This window comes from Lepidochelys kempii, chromosome 25, assembly GCF_965140265.1.
Source record: "Lepidochelys kempii isolate rLepKem1 chromosome 25, rLepKem1.hap2, whole genome shotgun sequence".
Taxonomy (NCBI): domain Eukaryota; kingdom Metazoa; phylum Chordata; order Testudines; family Cheloniidae; genus Lepidochelys; species Lepidochelys kempii.
The window spans coordinates 2,697,941-2,718,740 of NC_133280.1; the positions used below are offsets into that span (position 1 = coordinate 2,697,941).

Below are 20,800 nucleotides of genomic sequence, written 5' to 3' on the forward strand. Positions count from 1 at the left end.
TGAGATAATTTATGTGTAATCTGAGGAGATTCAACATAGAGTGAGAGGCAGACTGCCTCCTCCCCCCCGTCCCCTGAGCCATTTGGGTAAAGTTCTCTCTCAGAGCAGAACTGGACTGTAATTCTCTGTCCTGCACAGCTTTCCCCTTCTGTGAAATGGGCATAACAATCGCTCCCCAGCCTGCCCCTGAAAAGCACTGTGCGAGCCTCAGGTGGAAGTGGCTAGTTATCTGCAAAGTATAAAGTATTAAAGACCCTTGTTTTTATGCTGTCCCATGAAAGAGGAACGGGGGAGGGGCATCACTGTTAAATTAGTGGTTGCAAATTTAACACAAATGAAAAGAAATGCTGCTTCCCTCCAGCTTGTGGCAGTGATCAAGCAGTGGAATTTCCTGCTGTTGGATAATAACACTTGTAATTATGCTGGGATGGGCTAATGAAATGTCATGGTTCAGGCTCATCAGCTGGTCTCCAAAAGGATCAGATCTTTCCTCCTTACACAGATCACTGTGGCATTAGCCAGGTGTATTGCAGGGATGGCTGCCTCGAGGAATTGCCCACAGTTAGAGCCAGGATACTGGACAGACCAATGCTCTGATCTGGTAAAGCAAATCCTGCTTTCTAAAGCTCCATGGCAAACAATGGAACATGAAGGGTTTGCAGTTCCTTTCTACTGTGCAGCAGAACAAACTCTTTAGAGAGCTAGGCTTGGACATGGGTGCAGCCTTTTAGGCATGTATCTGCCTTTCTCTCATGCTATGTCAGCTCCATGATGGATGCAAACTCTTTGGACCTGAGTCTCTTCTCTACTCCATTGCAACTCCATGGACTCGAGTGGTGTCCCTCCTGATTTAAACCTGTGTGAGTGAGAGAAGAATCAGTCCCAAAGTGCTCAATGATTCAGATTGACACTGGGATTTTTGAGAAGGGGGCTGAGTGACTAGATGGGGAGGCTGATAGTGAGTGCAGGAAGGGGGTGGTTCACACTTGCAACCTTGCTTTCAGTCTCATTTCAGGTTTGTCTGATCAATAAGGGATGTTATTCTGATCTCGTTACTCCCTCCTAGATTTGAGCCCTAAGACTCCAGACCTCCCGGCTGAGCCGCTCGTACCAGAAGTGAGTGGGGCGCGGACTGCCCGCTCGCTGGATCGGTTCCTGCCATGCCAGAGACAACTCCTCTCTGTGGACTTTGAGGAAATCGGCTGGTCAGGATGGATAATCTCCCCGAAAAGCTACAACGCGTATCACTGTAAAGGATCCTGTCCCTTCCCCCTGGGCGAGAACATGAGACCAACGAACCACGCCACAGTGCAGTCCATCATCAATGCCCTCAAACTGAGCCAGGACGTCAGTAGCCCCTGCTGTGTCCCAGACAAACTCTTCTCCATCAACCTCCTCTACTTTGATGATGATGAGAATGTTGTCCTTAAACAGTATGATGACATGGTGGCTGGGAGCTGTGGCTGCCACTGATGCCTGTCCTATAGGAACAGCAGGAATAAGTCAGGGCAACAAGGAACTTCCCTCCCTCAATTGCAATCTGCTCCCAGGAGCCAACCCTCCAAGAGCCACTCACCAGTGTGAGCCTATGCTATGCTGCCCCATCTCCAGCTGCTACCACTTGGCTCAGTGGGGCAATTACACCAAAACAGCACCTAGCTTGCCTAAAGCACCTGGGAAATGCTTTGACTAAAGAAAAGCAGCCTAAGCCTGAGATGCCTTTGCGTGCCCCTGGTCCCCTCAAATTGTTGTTGTGGCCTTTGTCACATGGCTAAAACCTACATACCATTTCAAAAGCTGTGGACTTGGTGCATTTAAAATAAAACTGAGTGAATTAAATTTCCCAGCTCCATTCAGAAACAACGAGGAGTCCTTGTGGCACCTTAGAGACTAACAAACGTATTTGGGCATAAGCTTTTGTGGGCTAAAACCAGGTCCACACCTGGTTCCAGTTCCACAGAGTGTGGTGGAGAGAACCATTGTGAAGCGTTGTCCATGGAAAGGCCTCCTTGCAGGCTGTACGATATGTATATAGCAAAAGCACTAATATATGATGGAAAACTCCTGTACAGTGTGCCTGTAAATGTCTGTACATTTCTGCCTTATGCAACCTGTAAAATGAATTCAGAGTAACTATTAAACATAGGACAGAAGTTCTTGGAGTGGGGTTTCCTTTGGCAAGGCTGCAGTAGCCTGGTGGCTGTTCATGGGGCCTAGGTCTGGGATACAGAGTCATTCTTCTCCATGTCACGTGGTCCAGGTTAGCAGCGGCTCTGATGTATGGAATGAGCTGGTGGGCTCAGCCTGTCCCTGCACCTGCTGTTACTCTTCATCCCAGCTGAAATGTCACACACCGGCAGGGCTCCTGGGGTGAGCAAGTTCCATCTCCCAGCCACTAGGGGGCAGCTTTCTCTACCTCCCCCTGCTGGCTTCTCGCCTGCCTCTCAGTGCAGCACAAGATAGGAACACGACGAGCAAGTAGCCATAACTTGTACCCCCCCAAAGTCCCCAAACTGGGGGTTCCAAAGGAGCAAACAGCCCCCGAAGACAGGAAGATGTGGCTGCCTCCTTCTGCCCCTGAGACAGTTCACGTCTTCTCAGAAACTGCAGCTGTTAAGGGCCATTTAATGTGGGATTGGGATCCTGATTTGAGGCTGGTGCTTGCAGCGGGAGGGGGATGGAGGCAAATCTGGTCTGCCTGCAGGTTAAGTCGTCATGGTCAGTCTCTGACTCCAGGTTTCTGAGAGAGCTTCACAACCAAATGATCTTGGCATCTTCCTTTCCTTAAGTCACACGCTGAGACTGCAGAGATGGCTTTTCAGCCTGGCCCCAGGCAGCAGGGGGCAGTTTTAGGACCTACGAAGAAGGGGAGGGGGAGGCAAACACTGTAGTTAGAGCTGGACCCCCTGCTACTGAGGAAAGTCCAGTTGTTTGTAATGTGCCCTCCCCACCGTGTGTTTCAGGTGCTGCACAGTCACACCCAGCTGGGCCCCAATCTCCCCCACCGGTTAATGGGAGTTTTGTCACTGACTCCAGGGGCAGCAGGACTGCCCCCCCCCCATGAGGGCTTTTAAAACACACAGAGAGAAGCTCTCTGCACACATCTTTCCAGTGCAGAGATTTCTTGTTGAAAAATAATCTTTTGTCAAAACTGAATTTTTTTTCCAAGTTCTTAAACTTTCCATGGAGCTTTTCATACAATGATTTTAGCAAGAAGGCTCTGGAAATGGTTATAGAGCAGTGTCATTTACTCACAACCTGCTGGTTTTGGTTAAATGGAAATTTTCGATCGTTTTCATGATTGAAAATTTTCAACAAAAAAATTCAACATAAAAATTTTTTTGGAAAGAGATTGTAAAAAGCCAACGCCTGTGAAAGGAAAACGGCACCAGTGTTGCTGGGAAAGATGGCTGTGGATTTCAATGCTGCTTTTAGCTCCCTCTGGGCTCCACCCAGTTCTGCCTCCTCCTGGACAGATCTGTTGAGCTGCTCTTCTTCTAAGCCAGTGGTTCTCAACCAGGGGTACGTGTACCCTTGGGGGTATGCAGAGCTCTTCCAGGGGGTCCATCAACTCATCTAGATATTTACCTAGTTTTACAACAGGCTACATAAAAAGGAAGAGCAAAGTCAGTACAAACTAAAAATTGCTTATGCTGCTCTATACAGTGAAATGTAAGTACAATATTTATATTCCAATTGATTTATTTTATAATTAGATGGTAAAAATGAGAACGTCAGCAATTTTTCAGTAATAGTGCACTGTCACACTTGTATTTTTATGTCTGATTTTGTAAGCAAGTTGTTGTTAAGTGAGGTGTAACTTGGGGGTTCACAAGACAAATCTGACTCCTGAAAGGGGTACAGTCCTCTGGAAAGTCCAACCCCCTGCTCAAAGGAGGACCAACACCAACTAAATCATCCCAGCCAAGGCTTTGTCAAGCCTGACCTTAAAAATATCTAAGGAAGGAGATTCCACCACCTCCCTAGGTAACACATTCCAGTGTTTCACCACCCTCCTAGTGAAAAAGTGTTTCCTAATATCCAACCTAGACCCCCCCCACTGCAACTTGAGACCATTACTCCTTGTTCTGTCATCTGCCACCACTGAGAATAGCCAACCTCCATCCTCTTTGGAACCTCCCTTCAGGTAGTTGAAGGCTGCTATCAATTCCCCCCTCACTCTTCTCTTCTGCAGACTAAATAACTACAGTTCCCTCAGCCTCTCCCGGTAAGTCATGTGCCCCAGCCCCCTAATCATTTTTGTTGCCCTCCGCTGGACTCTCTCCAATTTGTTCACATCCCTTCTGTAGTGGGGGGACCAAAACTGGATGCAATACTCCAGGTGTGGCCTCACCAGTGCCGAATAGAGGGGAATAATCACGTCCCTCGATCTGCTGGCAATGCTCCTACTAATGCAGCCCAATATGCCGTTGGCCTTCTTGGCAACAAGGGCACACTGTTGACTCATATCCAGCTTCTCGTCCACTGTAACCCCTAGGTCCTTTTTTTCAGAACTGCTGCTTAGCCAGTCAGTCAGAACAGGTAATCATCAAGTGATCCATCTCCTGTCACCCATTCCCGGCTTCTGGAAACAGAGGCTAGGGACACCATCCCAGCCATTGATGGACCTATCCTCCATGAATTTATCTAGTTCTTTTTTGAACCCTAGCTTGATAAATCGCGAGGTGGGACTGATGAGGCTCCTTCACCTCCTTCGGGTTCATCATGTTGCAAAAACCTTTCAGCTCCTGATGTGACACCCCTCAGTCACATTTGGTGCCCAGCCTGGGAAGGATCCTGACACGTTGTCTCCTGGCATGGGCAGTGAGCAAGGCTAAGCCGGTCTCAATCCTCTTTCACACGGCTTCAAAAATAGCAGCTGCTTAGCCTGAGGACACAACCCTCCTCCCTCACCTGCTAATCCCTGAATTCCTACCTAGAGTCGGGTTTGATGGCAAAACAACACTGCGTAAATCTGTGCTGACTAGAAGCGCAGACTGGGGGCTGGGCCGTGTCCATTTGGTCAGACGCCTGCTCTGTACAAGCAGGAACACCGTGTGCCAAGCCAGCCTCAGGGTCCTTTCAGGGATGGTTATAACCCTCATGCAAAATACACTCCAAGAGCAGGATAGTGGAAAATACCTGGGTGTTTAAATGCACAGCAACAACCTGTGGATGGTCTTAACATCGATATTCCAGCTCCTCTCCAGCTCAGACCTTCAGTTAATGGTGGCTCCAACGTTTATCAGCTCCCTACGCACGTTCTGGGCAGTTTGCTCGTGGAATGTGCAGTGACTGGTCAGCCCTGCCATTCCGTGAAAGTGTGAGCAGTGTGATGAAATATTTGTGCAAGCTGCCTTCACTGGCCATTTCCCTGCTGGCTGTGTATTTGGTAGGTTACATTGCTCCCGGGGTTCCCCTGCACTGTAAGCTACCCAAAGTCCTGCACCAAACCTGTCTGAGGTGGCGGGGGGGGGGGGAGGTGCGGCGGTTGTGCGGGGACTGACGTAATTATTGCAGCTGCTAGGGCTGTGGCAAACCAACCCTCCAAGATATACCATGGCATGGCTTGGAGGCAGGCGCTTCAATCACTAAGCCCTATGGGCACTAACCCTGGGGAGCCCCACAATGACTCCGACAGGTGGCTAAATGAAGAGGTTTTTAACTGGGGCTGGCAGAGAGGGGAAGCTGCAAATACCGTCAGTGCAATGGCTTCAATAGCTGCAATTTAATGTAAAACAATAATGGTTCCCATGAGGGCCCTGGGGAGGGCAGTGCACTAGGTTAAGGCTCCTGAGGCCTAATGCCTCAGATGTCGTTTCAGTCCAGCGTCCACTAGAGACAAACAGGAGTTTCTAGGTTTCCAGGCCTTGATCAGTTACTGGGGTGTCTCCTTGGGGCCCCCTGCCTTGGTTACCTGTCCCGCTTCTGATGCTTCCCCACAAGTTCTGCACAGGGCTGATCCTGCAGTTCTGCATTCTCCAGCCATCACACCCTGTTCACATGTGGGTCTGCACGGATGGCCAGTCATCACACCCCATTCACACCCGCACCTGCCCTGATGCCAAGCCATCACACCCTGTTCTCACCCAGATCTGCACGGATACCCAGCTGTCACACCCTGTTCTCACCCAGGTCTGCACGGATACCCAGCTGTCACACCCTGTTCACACCCAGGTCTGCACGCATACCCAGTTGTCACACCCGTGTCTGCACTGATACCCAGCTGTCACACCCTTTTCCATGTGTTTCCCAGGCTTCTGCTGTAGCTGGCTCTGGATGCAGCTCTCTGGCAGTTTCCCCTGCTTCTCTAGGCATGCTATGCAGCTGCCACTTCCCCAAGCAAGTTTGCCCCTGCCCCCACCTTTGAGAGGGCCCCCAAACTGAGTGGCATTGTGATCTGACACATGAAGTCACAGCACCAGTCAGGTTTGCCTCGTGGCCCCTTCATCATGCGGCAACGCCCAGAGCAGGAAGCTGGGACTAAGCCCAGCAGGCCAGGAAGGGATGCTATGGGGTGAGTGCAGGCTGGGCTGGCTCCCCAGTCCCCTGGTCTTCTCTCAGCAGTAATTTTTTTGGAAGCAGAGGGTTGGGGCTCAGTTTCAGATTTGCCTCTGATCCCCATAAACCTCTGTGCAGCCCAGCCAAGCACCAGGATCATTCCTGGCTCAGGGTTTTTCCATAGAGTTTCTGCCCCATCTGCCTATTGGCCAGCTGAATGGGGTACATAATATAATTGGGTACCATAATATAATTACATGTAACATCCCTGTGGCAGGAAAAACACCACAGCAGCCCAACAAGGTAGCATTTAATTTCAGAAAGGGGAACTACCCAAAAATGAGGAGGTTAGTTAAACGGAAATGAAAAGGGGCAGCGCCAAACGTGAAATCCCTGCGACCTGCATGGCCACTTTTTAAAGACGCCATAATAGCGGCTCAACTTAAATGTATACCCCAAATTAAAAAACAAAGTGAGAGAACCGAAAAAGGGCCACCGTGGCTAAACAACAAAGTAAGAGAAGCAGTGAGAGGCAAAAAGGCATCCTTTAAAAAGTGGAAGTTAAATTCTAGTGAGGAAAATAGAAAGGAGCATGAACTCTGGCAAATAAAGTGTAAAAATACAATTAGGAAGGCCAGAAAAGAATTTGAAGAACAGCTAGCCAAAGACTCAAAAAGTAATAGCAAAACATTTTTCAAGTACATCCGAAACAGGAAGCTGCTAAACAACCAGTGGGATCACTAAACAACCGAGATGCTAAAGGAGCACTCAAGGACGATAAGGCCATTGCGGAGAAACTAAATGAATTCTTTGCATTGATCTTCACGGTGGAGGATGTGAGGGAGTTTCCCAAACCTGAATCATTCTTTTTATATTACAAATCTGAGCAGGGGGTTTGAGGTCCCTTCCAACCCTGATATTCTATGATTCTATGAACTGTCCCAGATTGAGGTGTCATTAGAGGAGGTTTTGGAACAAATTGATAAACTAAACAGTAATAAGTCACCAGGACCAGAGGGCATTCACCCAAGAGTTCTGAAGGAACTCAAATGTGAAATTGCAGGACTACTAACTGTGGTATGCAAGCTATGATTTAAGTCAGCTTCTGTACCAAATGACTGGAGGATAGCTAATGTGACACCAATTTTTAAAAAGGGCTCCAGAGGTGATCCCAGCAATTACAGGCCGGTAAACCTGACTTCACTACTGGGCAAACTGGTTGAAACTATAGTCAAGAACAAAATTGTTAGACACATAGATGAATATAATTTGTTGGGGAAGAGTCAACATGGTTTTTGTAAAGGGAAATCATGCTTCACCAATCTGCTAGAATTCTTTGAGGGGGTCAACAAGCATGTGGACAAAGGGGATCCAGTGGATATAGTATACTTAGATTTTCAGAAAGCCTTTGACAAGATCCCTCACCAAAGGCTCTTAAGCAAAGTAAGCTGTCATGGGATAAGAGGGAACATCATCTCGTCTCATGGATCAGCAACTGGTTAAAAGATAGGAAACAAAGGATAGAAATAAATGGTCAGTTTTCAGAATGGAGAGAGGTAAATAGTTGTGTCCCCCAGGTGTCTGTAATAGGTCCAGTCCTATTCAACATATTCATAAAGGATCTGGAAAAAGTGGGAAACAGTGAGGTGGCAAAATTTGCAGATGATACTAAACCACTCAAGATAGTTAAGTTCCAGGCAGACTGCGAAGAGCTACAGAAGGATCTCTCAAAACTGGGCTGACTGGGCAACAAAATGGCAGATGAAATTCAGTGTTGATAAATGCAAAGTAATGCCCATAGAAAATACCCCAAACCCTGGTAAATCTTACTGATCTTTCTGCTGATCAGAATCAGGAGAGCTCTGCTGAGATGTAGTCTGTGGCCAGCAGCAATGGCTTTATGGCAAACTCTGATTTATCATTTGTATTTTTTCTTGTATAGCTGTTGTTTAGTTCAATAAAAATTAAAGAAAAGGAAAGAAAAGGAAACACCAAACCAGTTTTCTTTACACTTCGCATGAGGTTTATTCCCTGATGGGCCCCATAACACAACAGGTTTGTGGTTTCTAGCTGGAGTAGTTTTGGCATTAGAAGAGTGTGAACTTTCTGAATTACCCACTAACGCTTCAAGGTTTGCAAAAAGAAAAGGAGGACTTGTGGCACCTTAGAGACTAACCCATTTATTTTATTTATTTATTTATTGAACCAAATAAATGGGTTAGTCTCTAAGGTGCCACAAGTCCTCCTTTTCTTTTTGCGAATACAGACTAACACGGCTGCTACTCTGAAACCTGGCTTCAGGGTTTGGCCATGACAGAAAATCTCCTCACGTGCACAAGGAACATGCAGGGAAGTGTGCAGCTGAGTGCCCTCACACACGGATACATGAGGACAGCTGAGTCTGCACAACCAAGAGTTTAAAGCGCGAGCAGACACCCACAGACACACCTGCACACAGACAGATCACTGGACTCTTGCACCAAAAGACAAGATCTGCCCACGAATGCAGCGGGTCCCTTGTAAAACATTCAGCCCAGGGTCCATAGAAGGCAGACTATGAAGGGAATCTATGTTCAAAGTCTGCAAACAGCTTCCCCCGGCTAATCTAAAGACAGTACCGGCTCTGCCAACCTGCTCTCCCTGGCACAGGCACAGAGACATTTGCCAGTGAATACGACACACTGTCCCATTCTGTTTTATTGGATGAACATTCCTGCTGATGCAGTCTCGGGCTCCGCTCTCCAGCAGAGAGATTTCCCAGGAGCCAAAGGAGTAGCAGCGTGAGGACGGTCCCCGAAAAGTGAGTTTGCCGAAGAGCTCAGCAGGTGCCACCGCTGCCCCTGCCAGCCTGGGCAGTGGGTATCATAGGCTGGGGGAGGCTGAGCCTCCCCAAACAGCCAACCATGGCCCTGCCCACACTGTGCCCCCTGCCCCCCCCGCTTCTCGCTCTGCGGCACGTCCCCTGTGCCAAGGCCCAGGCTCGGGCTGGGCTGATGCTGGGGCCATGTCGTGCGCCTGCCTGGCACTCCAATTGTAAAAGCTTCTTTGAGGAAGAGACACGATTTCTCAGTGGCGTCCATTGGGTTCTGCTGGGGCACTAGAGCTAGAAAAGACTTTGATGTCCCATCAGCCCCTGGGGCCCAGGGCAGAGCAGCCCTCGGCAGCATATCCTACCTGGCTTTGTCTCACCTAGTTCTGTCAGCAGCAGTGGGCTTCCACGCTTTCCTGGGGGGTGACCAGGTCTCATCCTGATACATCTGACTGCTGGGGAATGTTCCTCCATTCAGCCTAATTGCACCCCACTCTTTCCCAGGGGTCACATTAATTCCCTGCTTCCTCTCATGGCTTGGAGAGCATTCTCAGCCCCTACTCAACTCCCTGAGCCAGGCCAGGCAGCTGCAGCTGTGCCCCACATTCCATTCCTCCAGCCCCTGGGTCCTTTTTGTTGCTCTTCTCTGAGCTCCTGCCCCACAGGCAGTCTGTCCCTGGGACTGTGCTGTCCAGGAATGAGTGTGGCATTCCAGGCAGGTGACAGCAGAGGCTCAGTCGCCTCCCTACAAACAGCCTGGACATTTTTGCAGCCGTATCACATTGCAAACGCCAGCCTAACCTGCGGCTCTCACTCACTCATTCCTACATCCCAGGGTCTCCCTCACAGCAAATGTGCATGTTCCCTGGAGGTGAAGTGGCCAGGCCAAGGAAGTAGGCAGACAATTCCAGGAGGCCTACTTGGGCAAGGGGGCTGAGTGTCTAGCCTAGCCAGATGGATGGCCTAGTTGTAGGGTAGAGTATCCATGTTGGATGGTCCAGCTGGGTGTGTGTGTCTAGGTTGGAGGTGGGGTAGCCAGGCTGGGAGGTCTGGTGACCAAGTTGATGCGGGGGTAGTTGGGTAGTCAGATTGGGAGTTCTGTTACCCAGGTCGGGCGGGCTGGGTGGTGGGTGGGGTAGCCATGTTGGATGGCCCTGGTGGTGGGAGAGGTGTCTAGGTGGGAGGTCAGGTGGCCTGGTGGGTGCTCAGAGTAGTCTGGGCACGTGGCCCGCGTGGTGGCCCATTCAGCGGTGCACATGGGCGTCACCACTGCAGCATTCAGCCAGCTTCCTCAGGGCTCGCTCCTTAAAGCGAATCTTCTTGGTGAACTTGAGTGTGAGGCTGGTCTCGTTCTCATTGGCTTTCAGCTTGGCGTAGTAATCGGAGAACTTGTTGTAGAGGATGGAGATGGGCATCCCATTGAGGATGATGCCGAAGGAGATGCACCCGAACGCCACCATCCTGCCCAGCACCGTGTCAGGCACGGTGTCTCCATAGCCTACTGTGGAGAGACTGACCTGGAAGGGGGTTGAGAGAGGGAAATGATCAGCCCCCGCGAGCTCACATCCCAGCAAGCTCCTCTGGGCCTGCTCAGCTTCTGAGCCAGGCCCCACCACTGAGAAACTCACCCCACCCCCACTGCCACAGCCTGATCCTGCGTCCTGCACCTGACAGCTGAGTCACAGCCCACCAGGGTCCTCTCCCCACACTCACCCAAGCTGGGCACCACTCCAGGTGTCTCCCCTAGGCCCAACCCTGCGACCAGCTTGAGGGTCCACCTCACCCTGTCACCCCTCCCTCCAGCCTGCCTGTCCCTCTCACACCCACTATCCCACGTCACCCTCATCCCCACCACCTGAACACCAGACCAGTGTCTCTCTCAGCCCCAGGGGTCCAGGCATCAGCCCACGTGTCACCCCCTCCGCCCTCAGAGCTACTCACCAATCCATGAGTTCCCCATCTCTGACCCAAATTCCTGGGAAGGTCTTCCCTTCAGTTAGGTGGGCGCTTATCTGGGTGCTGTCCCTACCCCCTCCTCTCAAAACATAAACCCCTCACACTCGGGCTAGCTGGGACACACAGGCTGGTAACCTGCCCACATTGCAAAGAGGATAAAGGCTAAATCCCTTGAGTGCTAATATTTATAGAATCAGGGGCCTCAAGGGGTCATCTAGTTCATCCCCCTGTGCTGAGGCAGCATTGAGTAAACCTAGACCATCCCTGACAGGTGTCTGTCCAGCCTGTTCTTAAAACCCTCCAGTGACGGGGATTCCACACCCTCCCTTCGTAACCTGGTCCAGTGCTTAACCACCCTGAGAGTTAGCACGTTTTTCTGAATTTCCAACCTAGAGCTCCCTGGCTGTAAACCAAGCCAAATCCTCTTGTGCTGCTCTTGGTGGACATGAAGAACAATTGATCACCGTGCTCTTTATCACAATGGTGACAGGTATGGCAATTTTCTGCTTATCTTTGGGAGACTTTATCCAATTAAGTTTAAGTATGTTTGGGGTCCACTGTATTAAGTGAATGGCTTCATTTTTAGGATGGCCAGGTTTGGATGTAATCTCTCTAGGGGGAGATGTGACAGATGTGAGACTTAGGAGTTCAAAGGACTATACTGAAAATGTGCCAGGCAAGAATGGACTTAGCTATGTCCTTAGGAAAGGGTGATTATTTGTTGTTACCTATTCCTGGAGACTGGAGCTCAAAGGCCAAGCTGTGTAAAGAAATGGCTGAACTGCCTAGCTGGTACTCTGGTTCTGAATCCAAGACAGTTATGAAGTTGTAACCATGGGGAAAACTCAGTCGTGGGGTTTGAAGTACTGACTCCCACCAGAGGCCGTGTTTGGAGTTGGGGGATGATCTCTCATAAGCTTTTCAGGATGCGTGTAGGTTCTTCTACTGTTTTTAATGTGTTTTCTCTGTAATGCTTTCATCATAAGAATAAAGGTGCTTGCTTAGAAAGAGCTATGTGGTAACTTGTGACTGCAGGCAAAACACTGGTCATAGCTTCTGGAGAGAAAACACAGCACAGTCTGGCTTGCTGGGGATATCACAGTGTAGGCAGGGAACTGTGTAGCCTGGAAATGCCCGTCAGGAGGGAGATGCAGGTCTCCTCCCAAGAGAGGTGATGGCTGGGAGCCAAAAGCCTAAGAGTAGAAGACCTTGAGGGACCAGTTTCAGAGTAACAGCCGTCTTAGTCTGTATTTGCAAAAAGAAAAGGAGTACTTGTGGCACCTTAGAGACTAACCAGTTTATTTGAGCATAAGCTTTCATGAGCTACAGCTCACTTCATTGGATGCAACCGATGCAACTTGAGGGACCAGTTGCCCTGAAACTGTGTAAACAATCTTTTACATATGGGTGTGTGTCTGGGGCCCAGGCCAGCCCCCACAGGGGGCAGGGAGGGAGTGCCACCCAGCTCCCCTCCTGGCCCCAGCTCCATCTCTAGCTGCTGGCCCTGCACCTGGGGCTCCATTCCTGCCCCTGCCCCTAGCTGTGGCCCCAGTCTTGGCCCCGTTATCCCAGTGCAGGTACTCCCGTCTCCCAGAGCTGTGGCCCCACTCCTCATCCTGGGGGAGGGGGACCATGGACCGGGGTAAGGGGGGGCATGAGGTAAAAAGTTGGGGGACCACTGGTGTACAGTGACAGGCCTACAGACAAGCGGGCCTTTGAAACCAAACGAGCCATTGTAAGACGTCAAAAGGACATAGACTTTGTTGACTGCCCTCCCCACTCACATGAAGAAGAGTCAAGCACCAACACTTGTTCTATCAGTTTGGACACTGGAGAGAAGCAATAAAAATCCCTGACAAGGAGAAACTGGATTCCTATGCTGCTTGTACTCTGAGGGGCAAGACTTCTAAGCATAAGCAAGGAGTCCTCACCTGTTTTACCTGGCTTAGCCCCAAAGGATACAGAGTCTGCTTACTACAGATTTTTCTAGTCATTTGAAACCCTCTGAAACCTGCCTGTATCTCATTTGGGTGTGTATGCTGACCTGGTTTAATGTTGCAAACAACTCTCATTTATTTTTCCTAGTTAATAAACTTTTAGTTAGTTTGTTCTTCTTCCGGTCTAGCTCTGTGTAGCTCAAAAGCATGTTTCTCTCCCCAACAGAAGTTGGTTCAATAAAAGATAATACCTCAGCCACCTTGTCTCTGTAATAGCTTGGGACCAACATGGCTACACGAACACTCCCCTTCTTAGCTTCTGTCCTGCAAATGTCTAAATCCGGCTCGTCTACACGCAGGAAGGAGCTGTTCCTGATTAGCTCCATGTGTAGACTCTGATTCTGGAATGCACTAACACAGTTATTGCACTTTACATCTACCCTCCACCTTAATCAGAAACAACTTCCAAGCGTAGCCAAGCCCTTAACTGCCTAAATCAGGTGAATGGTGACAAACGCTTCTAGGAGACATGGGGGCTGATTCCCACCCACCCGTCTCCCACCCCTTGTGTCAATGCTCATGGCAGTGAAAGGTGCGTGACAGATGCCTCCAGATCAGGAGGGAAGAGTTTCACACCCACTTTCACACCCACCTGGTGTGAATAAATGGCTACACAAAGCAATGGCAGGGCACTGGCAACCCAGGCCCCAGGAGTTCAGTACAAAGTAGATGTGCTTCAGATAAAGTAACTCATTGGGGGGTCTTCAAAGCTACTGGCGAGGTCACAAAATTACTATTTTCCTACCAACCAAGATGGTGTTAGAATGATAGGAAACAAACCAACAACAGGAAAGGAAGATAAATAGAATCACTGGCTCGGTGTTTAGATTGTGCAGTTTGGATGTGGTGAGATTGCTGCCACCTAGACTTTTCTAGACATGGATTTTCAGAGGGTCACTTGCTGAAGCTTGGCCTGAGAGGCTGGAGTGGACTTCTTGCTTCAGGACAAGGAGTGAGCTCCATCAGCCATTCCCCTGGAACCCAGAATGGACCATCATACTCCTGGGCCTCCACTCTCCTCACCCTAACAGATGTCCTGACCAGCCCAGCACAGAGATTCAGATGCCATCACTGCATGTGTCTGGTTAACTCCAGGGCTGTGAACCTGAGATTCCTGATCACACCCACTCACTGGAGGGGAATTTTTCCACCTCCACCTCTTTCCTTCTGTCAAATCAGAATCTGGTTTAGTTGGCCAGGACAGCAGCCCCTTTGACTGTGAGCCCATGGCCAGCAAGGCCAGCTCTCCACATCCCTTTATCCCAAACCTGGTAAAAGTTTGCCAGCTCTGAGAGTTTTAATAGGAGCATGCTACTACAGCTGTAATTCTCCCAGCAGCTGAGCTGAGCCTTCGTATCTTTTCTTTTTCCTTTGAGTTCTTGTCTTTGAAAGAGACAAGAGTGGACTTCAGCAACTCAGAATAATCTCTGACCCAATGTGCATCCCCACAGGAACTTCCCATACCATCTAAAGAGAGCGGAAGCTGTGGGCTCTCCCTGAGAAAAGACACCACACACCTGCAGGGAAGGGAATGAGGCAAACTATTGAAAGCCCTGCTTAACCCTTCAGTCTCCAGTGCTTTAACTGATTTCCTTCCCGCTGTGTGTTAATACAAGGTTAGGAGGTTTTCAATGGTGCTTGTTAGCGTGGGAATCACTGGCCACAACTTGGTGTGACCCCCACACCACACAAGGTTCCATAAACACCCCCACTGGACTTGAGACAACTTCTATCAATACAAGAGTCCTTCCCTATGCCCCAGTCTGGGCCCCTCCTCCCCCACCCAAGCTCAGGCCAGAATGATTTCTCCGCGCATGCCCGCCAGGAGCCCAGGCTCAACCTGTGTCGCTCTCCCCCTGCACAAACCCCAGGCCAATCTATTTCCTGTTCATAGACCCATGTGTTTGGGTTCTGAGCTGTGCATCTTTCCCTTAGGCCCTATGAGCCCAGGGCTGAGCCATGTGTCTCCCTTCCACTGCATGAGCCCCAGACAAATCCATGTACCTTCCTCAGTCCCCAGAATCCTGATCTGTGCATCCCCCTTACACCCAGGCCGCAACCTGACTTGTGTGCCCCTCCCTGCAGGAGCCATGACCCAAACCCCATGCTCCGCTCCCTTCATAGTTGATCTCCATGCCCTCCGTCCCCTGCCACCAGCTCTGATGTTGTTCCGGGTATACCCTCCCCCTCCACAGCTCTCCCCTCCAACATGATCCCAGGCACTGCTGTGTGTCCCCCTCTTGCCCTATCCCTCCCGCTGTATGCCGTGTGGGAGCCCCCTTCCCTGTGCCCTAGAGAATGGGAGCCATGAGCACCAGTCACAGACGCTCACTGTCCCTGGATCCTGAGGGTTTAGCACCCTACACCAATAACTAGACATGGTGCTCTGCATGTTCCCAGTGCTGCACAGATGGTCCTGGTGCCTGGGGCGTGAGTGTCCTTCGCTCCCTGGCACAAGGCTAGCAGTTCCTGGCTCACATCGGCCTGGTTAGACTCTAGCCCTGCCAGGGTTTGGTTCTCAGCTACAGCTCCTCACTGTCTTTGAGTTCTCTGAAGTGCTGTGCCACAGAGCCAGGTCCATCTGCCTGTCCCCACCTTGGTATCCCTTACACCATCGCTAGCGTCCTATGCTGTGAGGCAGGAGCCCCCAAGCCTGGTGTCTCACTCCCTGATGCCAGACTTGTTTCGGGACCCATGCAGCTTTCTAAGGGGCTCACTGTGCTGCGCTGCCATACTCCCGTCACCAACTTTCCCCTCCAGAGTCAGCGGGGGCCTGGGCAGCCTCTGAATTCAGGCCTGAGCCCAGCAGTTACTGCTTCCATTGGGGGAGACTCAGGCATGGTTCTGACTCCTGGCCAGCAGAGATGGTGAATGTTCCTATGGCACTGAGCTCAGCCCCAGCAGATTCAGTTGTACCCCTCCCACACATTTCCCTCTACGTGGGGTGACTGCATCTTACCGCTGCCCACCACCAGGCATCAGGGATGCTGGTGAAGTTGGTGCCGGGGACATCATGTTCCACGGAGTGCATCAAAGCCGAGAAAGTGAAAACACCCAGGGCAATGAAGAGGAGAAGGCAGCACACCTGCTGGTAGCACTGGCGGATGGTGAAGCCGAAGGCCCTCAGGCCAGTGGAGTGGCGCGCCAGCTTAAGGATGCGAAAAATCCGCATGAGTTTGATGAGTTTCAGGACTTTCCCCAGCTTGCCCACACTCTCCATTTTGTGCCGCTCCTCGTGGTAAAGTGCATCCCCTTCATCCAGGTGCTCAAAGAGAATCTGGATGTAGAAGGGCAGGATGGCCACCAGGTCAATGGCACTGAACGCTGCCCGCAGGAACTTCTGAAAGGTGGCCGTGGATATGAGCCGCATGAGGTACTCGGAGGTGAAGAAGATGGCACAGGTGGTCTCCAGCTGCTCCATGAATGCCTTCCCAGTCTTGTGCTGCATCTCCTCCACTGTGCTGAGCGTCATGCCCACAATGGAGATCAGCACAAAAAAGCTGGACATGACGGCGATGATCTTAGCAGGGACGGAGGAGTAGGGTTTCTCAATGAGGTTCCAGACAGCTTTCCGGAACTCCCCCAGACACTTGCCCTCAAAGTGCTCCTCCCGCTCCATGGGCTCTAGCTCTGCCTCCAGCTCCCGCTGTATTTTCAGGTACTCTTTGAGCTCATCTTGCTTCTCCTCAAACAGGATCCGGCAGCATTGCTGGGAATATTTCAGGTGGATACCCCAGTACTCAATTTCCTCCACAAAGTTAGTGGGGCACAGCTCCTCCATGATCCACAGGACCCCACTGCGGTAAAAGTGGAAGATGTAATGGAAGATTAAAGGGTCTCGGTCGAAGAAGTACTCATTCCTCTGCACCGAGTAGTCATCACAAAGTTTCAGCTTCTTCATGGGGTCCGTGGAAATGGCCAGCTTCCCGATTCTGGTGATGGGGTAACGGGCAGCCATTTTGTAAGCGATCTGGAAAGATTTGCCCCCAACGTTGATGTTGAGGAAGCATCTGCTCTGTCGGGAAGGAGCCTTGCTTTTCTCCTGGTTCCTCTCAGTCACATTGTGCATGGAGCTCCACTGCTTCACCAGACTGTCTTGTGCAAACGGGAAGAAGACCTCTTCTTCCTCTGGGGTCCGACAACACCCATGGTGGTCCCCAATTTTCAGATTGGCAGAGAGGCTTGTGCGCCTCTTCCCCAGTTGCCTCATGGTACCTGGCATTTCACATCAAAGATCCAATGACAGCCTGAGGGTTGACAGCTTTGATTTCATGGTAATGCTTCCATTAGGCGTGTGCTGACTAAGAAAAGTTCCCTGTACTCGTAAAGAGGCTACCGAGAGCACCCCACCTTCAGCCTCCACGGGCACAATCTGCATCAGCGCTTCATGCGCTGATCCCCTGCCCTGCTGGGCTGACAAAGCTGATTGCTTATCAGACTGAGCAACTGGGCTTATACTGCGGAGGCCGGAGACAGCAAAGTTCTAGCTCCTTAAGACAATAATAAGATTGACATTTTAACCCTTTATATAAGGAACTATTTCCATACAAGCATTTCTTTCATTCTTTTTCTTGTTGCCTCTATTTTAGCTGGTTGTTTCTCCCACAGACTAGCCCACTTTCAGGTAGGGAGACAGCCATTTATCATTTCTGTTTCTGAACCTAATTGAAGGGCACATGACCTGTCTCATGGTCATTTAGCTCCTGCTACTGTCTCAAGTGCCAAGGAGTCAACAGGAACAGAACTGCCTGGGAACTTCTACCAGCTTTAACCTCCCTGGGCACCCCCTGCGGAGATACTGCTCTGAGATTTAGTCATTCATCAAGCACCTGTGCTTTAAAGCAATTGCTACCTCTCCATTCTGTCATCACTTTTCTGTGTCATTGCAACAAGACACACTGCAACACACAGACTAGGGATGGAAGAGACCTATTGGCTCCTACTCCATTCCCAAGCCGGTCCAGGGCACTCCCTGTAGTATCGCTCGATGCTTTGTACCGTTCAATTATAAATGATAGAGGGCTTCCACCACTTCTGTCAGATGGGAATACTGGTGCTGACCTACTTTTCAGAGAGGCTTAATTAATTGTTTGTGAAGTGGAAGGGGCTAGATGCTAAAGGAAGACAATGCTCTATTACATATCCAGCCCTCCTCCCATCTCTCACACATTCCTGTGACACTTCTCTGAACACTATAAATTGTCTAAAGAAAAGGAGTACTTGTGGCACCTTAAATTGTCTGTAACTTTCTGGTAATCAAGTGCCCAGAGCTGCACAGAGGGAGCCTCCTGCTCCATGACTTGATGCCTCTTTGCATGGAGCCCATTGTCTCTTGCTACTATAATACACTCAGAACCCTGAGCTAGTGACTCTGCTAAGACCACCATGCTTTTTGGATTGAAGCAGCTGGGTCTAATAACTCCGTGGATTTGCCTACTTAGACTTCCTCTAGATGCACAGTAGTGCATTCAGAGGTGGCGTGTGAGTTAGAGCCCCTTACACTGGCATAGAAATGCCCACCCCTTAAACCTACTTGCACCTACTCTATCAAAGTCTAAGGGAGTCCCACATTTGGTGTAACTTGCAAGCCAAGGAGTTTGAAGATGTAAGGAAGTGGAACTTAAACTAGCCCTAACCCTGCTTTAAATTACTTTTTCTTCTGGTAGCAGAGAACCTGCTGTGCTTCCCTATACCTTGTGCAGTCATTTACACAAATGTATACCACTCCGAACAATGTAAATGAAAACACACTGGGCACAGCAATGGAGAACCAGAACACAAGGTAGACCACATTAGACTCCTATAAACATGTGTAAGTAGCTCCGAAGGAGTCTGAAAGGGAGTTGGTATAAATAACTTACCTCTGAATTTGCTAAATATCACTTGAGAATTTGAATGACTGTATTAACACTTAAATCCTAAATTGATGGGCATCTTTAAAATGCCTTAAATTAAATATGGACAATTCATGGGTCCAAACAAAATTTTTAATATACACTAGAGAGAAGCTATCATTTAAAACAGCTAAGGGACTTTCAAAGGAGTCTAATGGATTCAGAGCTAGATTTTTTTAAAGGCATTTAGGTGTATAAAGGGATTTCCAAAAGCATCAATTGCATATTCAGGCACTGAAATACCTTTAAAAATCTGGCCTTTAGATATTCAAATCCCACTGAAAGTCACTGAGAGTCAGGCACCTAACTCCCTGTGGCTGCATACATGATTAAAGGCTAGGAAACCAGGCATTATTTGTTTAACAAGCATCATCCGCATGGACGCACGTCCTCTGGAATGGTGGCTGAAGCACGAAGGGGCATATGAATGTTTAGCAGATCTGGCACGTAAATACCTTGCACCGCCGGCTACGAAAGTGCCATCTGAACACCTGTTCTCACTTTCAGATGACATTGTAAATAAGCAGCAGGATCTCCCGTAAATGTAAACAAACTTGTTTGTCTTAGCAATTGGCTGAACAAGTTGTAGGACTGAATAGACTTGTAGGCTCTAAAGTTCTACACTGTTGTTTTTGAGTGCAGTTACGTAACAAAAAATAAAAATCTACATTTGTAAGTTACACTTTCACGATAAAGAGATTGCACCACTGTACTTGTATGAGGTGAACTGGAAAATATTTCTTTTATCATTTTTACAGCACAAATATTTGTAATAAAAAATAATATAACCTGTGCACTGTGCACTTTGTACTCTGTGTTGTAACAGAAATAAACAGATTTGAAAACGTAGAAAAACATCCAAAAATATTTAATAAATTTCAATTGGTATTCTATTAACAGTGCCATTAATCACAATTAATCTTTTTGAGTTAATCATGTGAGTCAACTGCAATTAATCGACAGCCCTGCTGAAAATCTTTAAATTAAGATTGGATGTTTTTTTCAAAAGATCTGCTCTAGTTCAAATATGAATTAACGCAGGGAAGTTTTTTAGCCTGTATTATGTCTGACTAGCTGATCACAATGGTCCTTTCTGGTTTTATAATCTATGAAAATCACAGCCTAAAATTATAAAGATGGACCAGACCATTATGACTGACACTTAAAACTACCATAAGCAGTAACGATGCAGGACAGGTAGGTGCATGTAAGACTGTAGAAAAATCGGTATGTTGCACTGTGTTATCTGAGAGATGGCACATGATCACAACCAACAGACTGTATGGGAACAACAGACACACAAGTGGGCAGAGCTAATGGTGCACTAACATAGGCATTTCCTCACTTTTGGATATTTAACTGTGCAGTTCTATTCCACAGGTCATAGCTTTTTGCATTTAATGTGTGGAGTTGAAGTGGGAGCTTGATTAATACCCCTGATGTATCCAGTCAGTTACCAACTCCTGGCTGCACTTTTTTCACATTCCCCAAAATACCACCCTTCTCTTCCTTTGCTATGGTAAAGCACTCTCACAGGCCTAGGTCACACTGTCTCGATGACTGCAACCTCCTCCTCTCTGCCACACCCAATTCACTTCTCACTCCCCTCAACAGCAGGCAGAAGCCTCTTCATTGGCTACTGA

At 49.1% G+C, this 20,800-nt stretch overlaps 2 protein-coding genes across 3 annotated transcripts in view; one reads left to right on the forward strand and one right to left on the reverse strand.

Annotated features, from left to right (window-relative positions):
* The window catches only part of LOC140903239 (bone morphogenetic protein 2-like), a 33,594-nt gene extending 31,451 nt beyond the window's left edge, over positions 1 to 2,143 (forward strand). For both annotated transcript variants that reach the window (XM_073324201.1, XM_073324202.1), the window contains exon 9: positions 1,067 to 2,143. In XM_073324201.1, coding sequence (XP_073180302.1) covers positions 1,067 to 1,473 — 407 coding nt within the window. In that variant the 3' untranslated portion in view covers positions 1,474 to 2,143. The remainder of the gene's footprint in view (positions 1 to 1,066) is intronic.
* Positions 2,144 to 9,440: 7,297 nt separating this feature from the next.
* LOC140903391 (potassium voltage-gated channel subfamily V member 2-like) lies at positions 9,441 to 17,473 on the reverse strand. The gene is made up of 2 exons (XM_073324668.1): positions 16,223 to 17,473; positions 9,441 to 10,827 (listed from the first exon to the last, which is right to left on the reverse strand). Exons 1-2 carry the CDS (start codon positions 17,471 to 17,473, stop codon positions 10,555 to 10,557), a joined length of 1,524 nt encoding a protein of 507 aa, XP_073180769.1. The 3' UTR covers positions 9,441 to 10,554.
* Between the last annotated feature and the right edge of the window lie 3,327 nt (positions 17,474 to 20,800).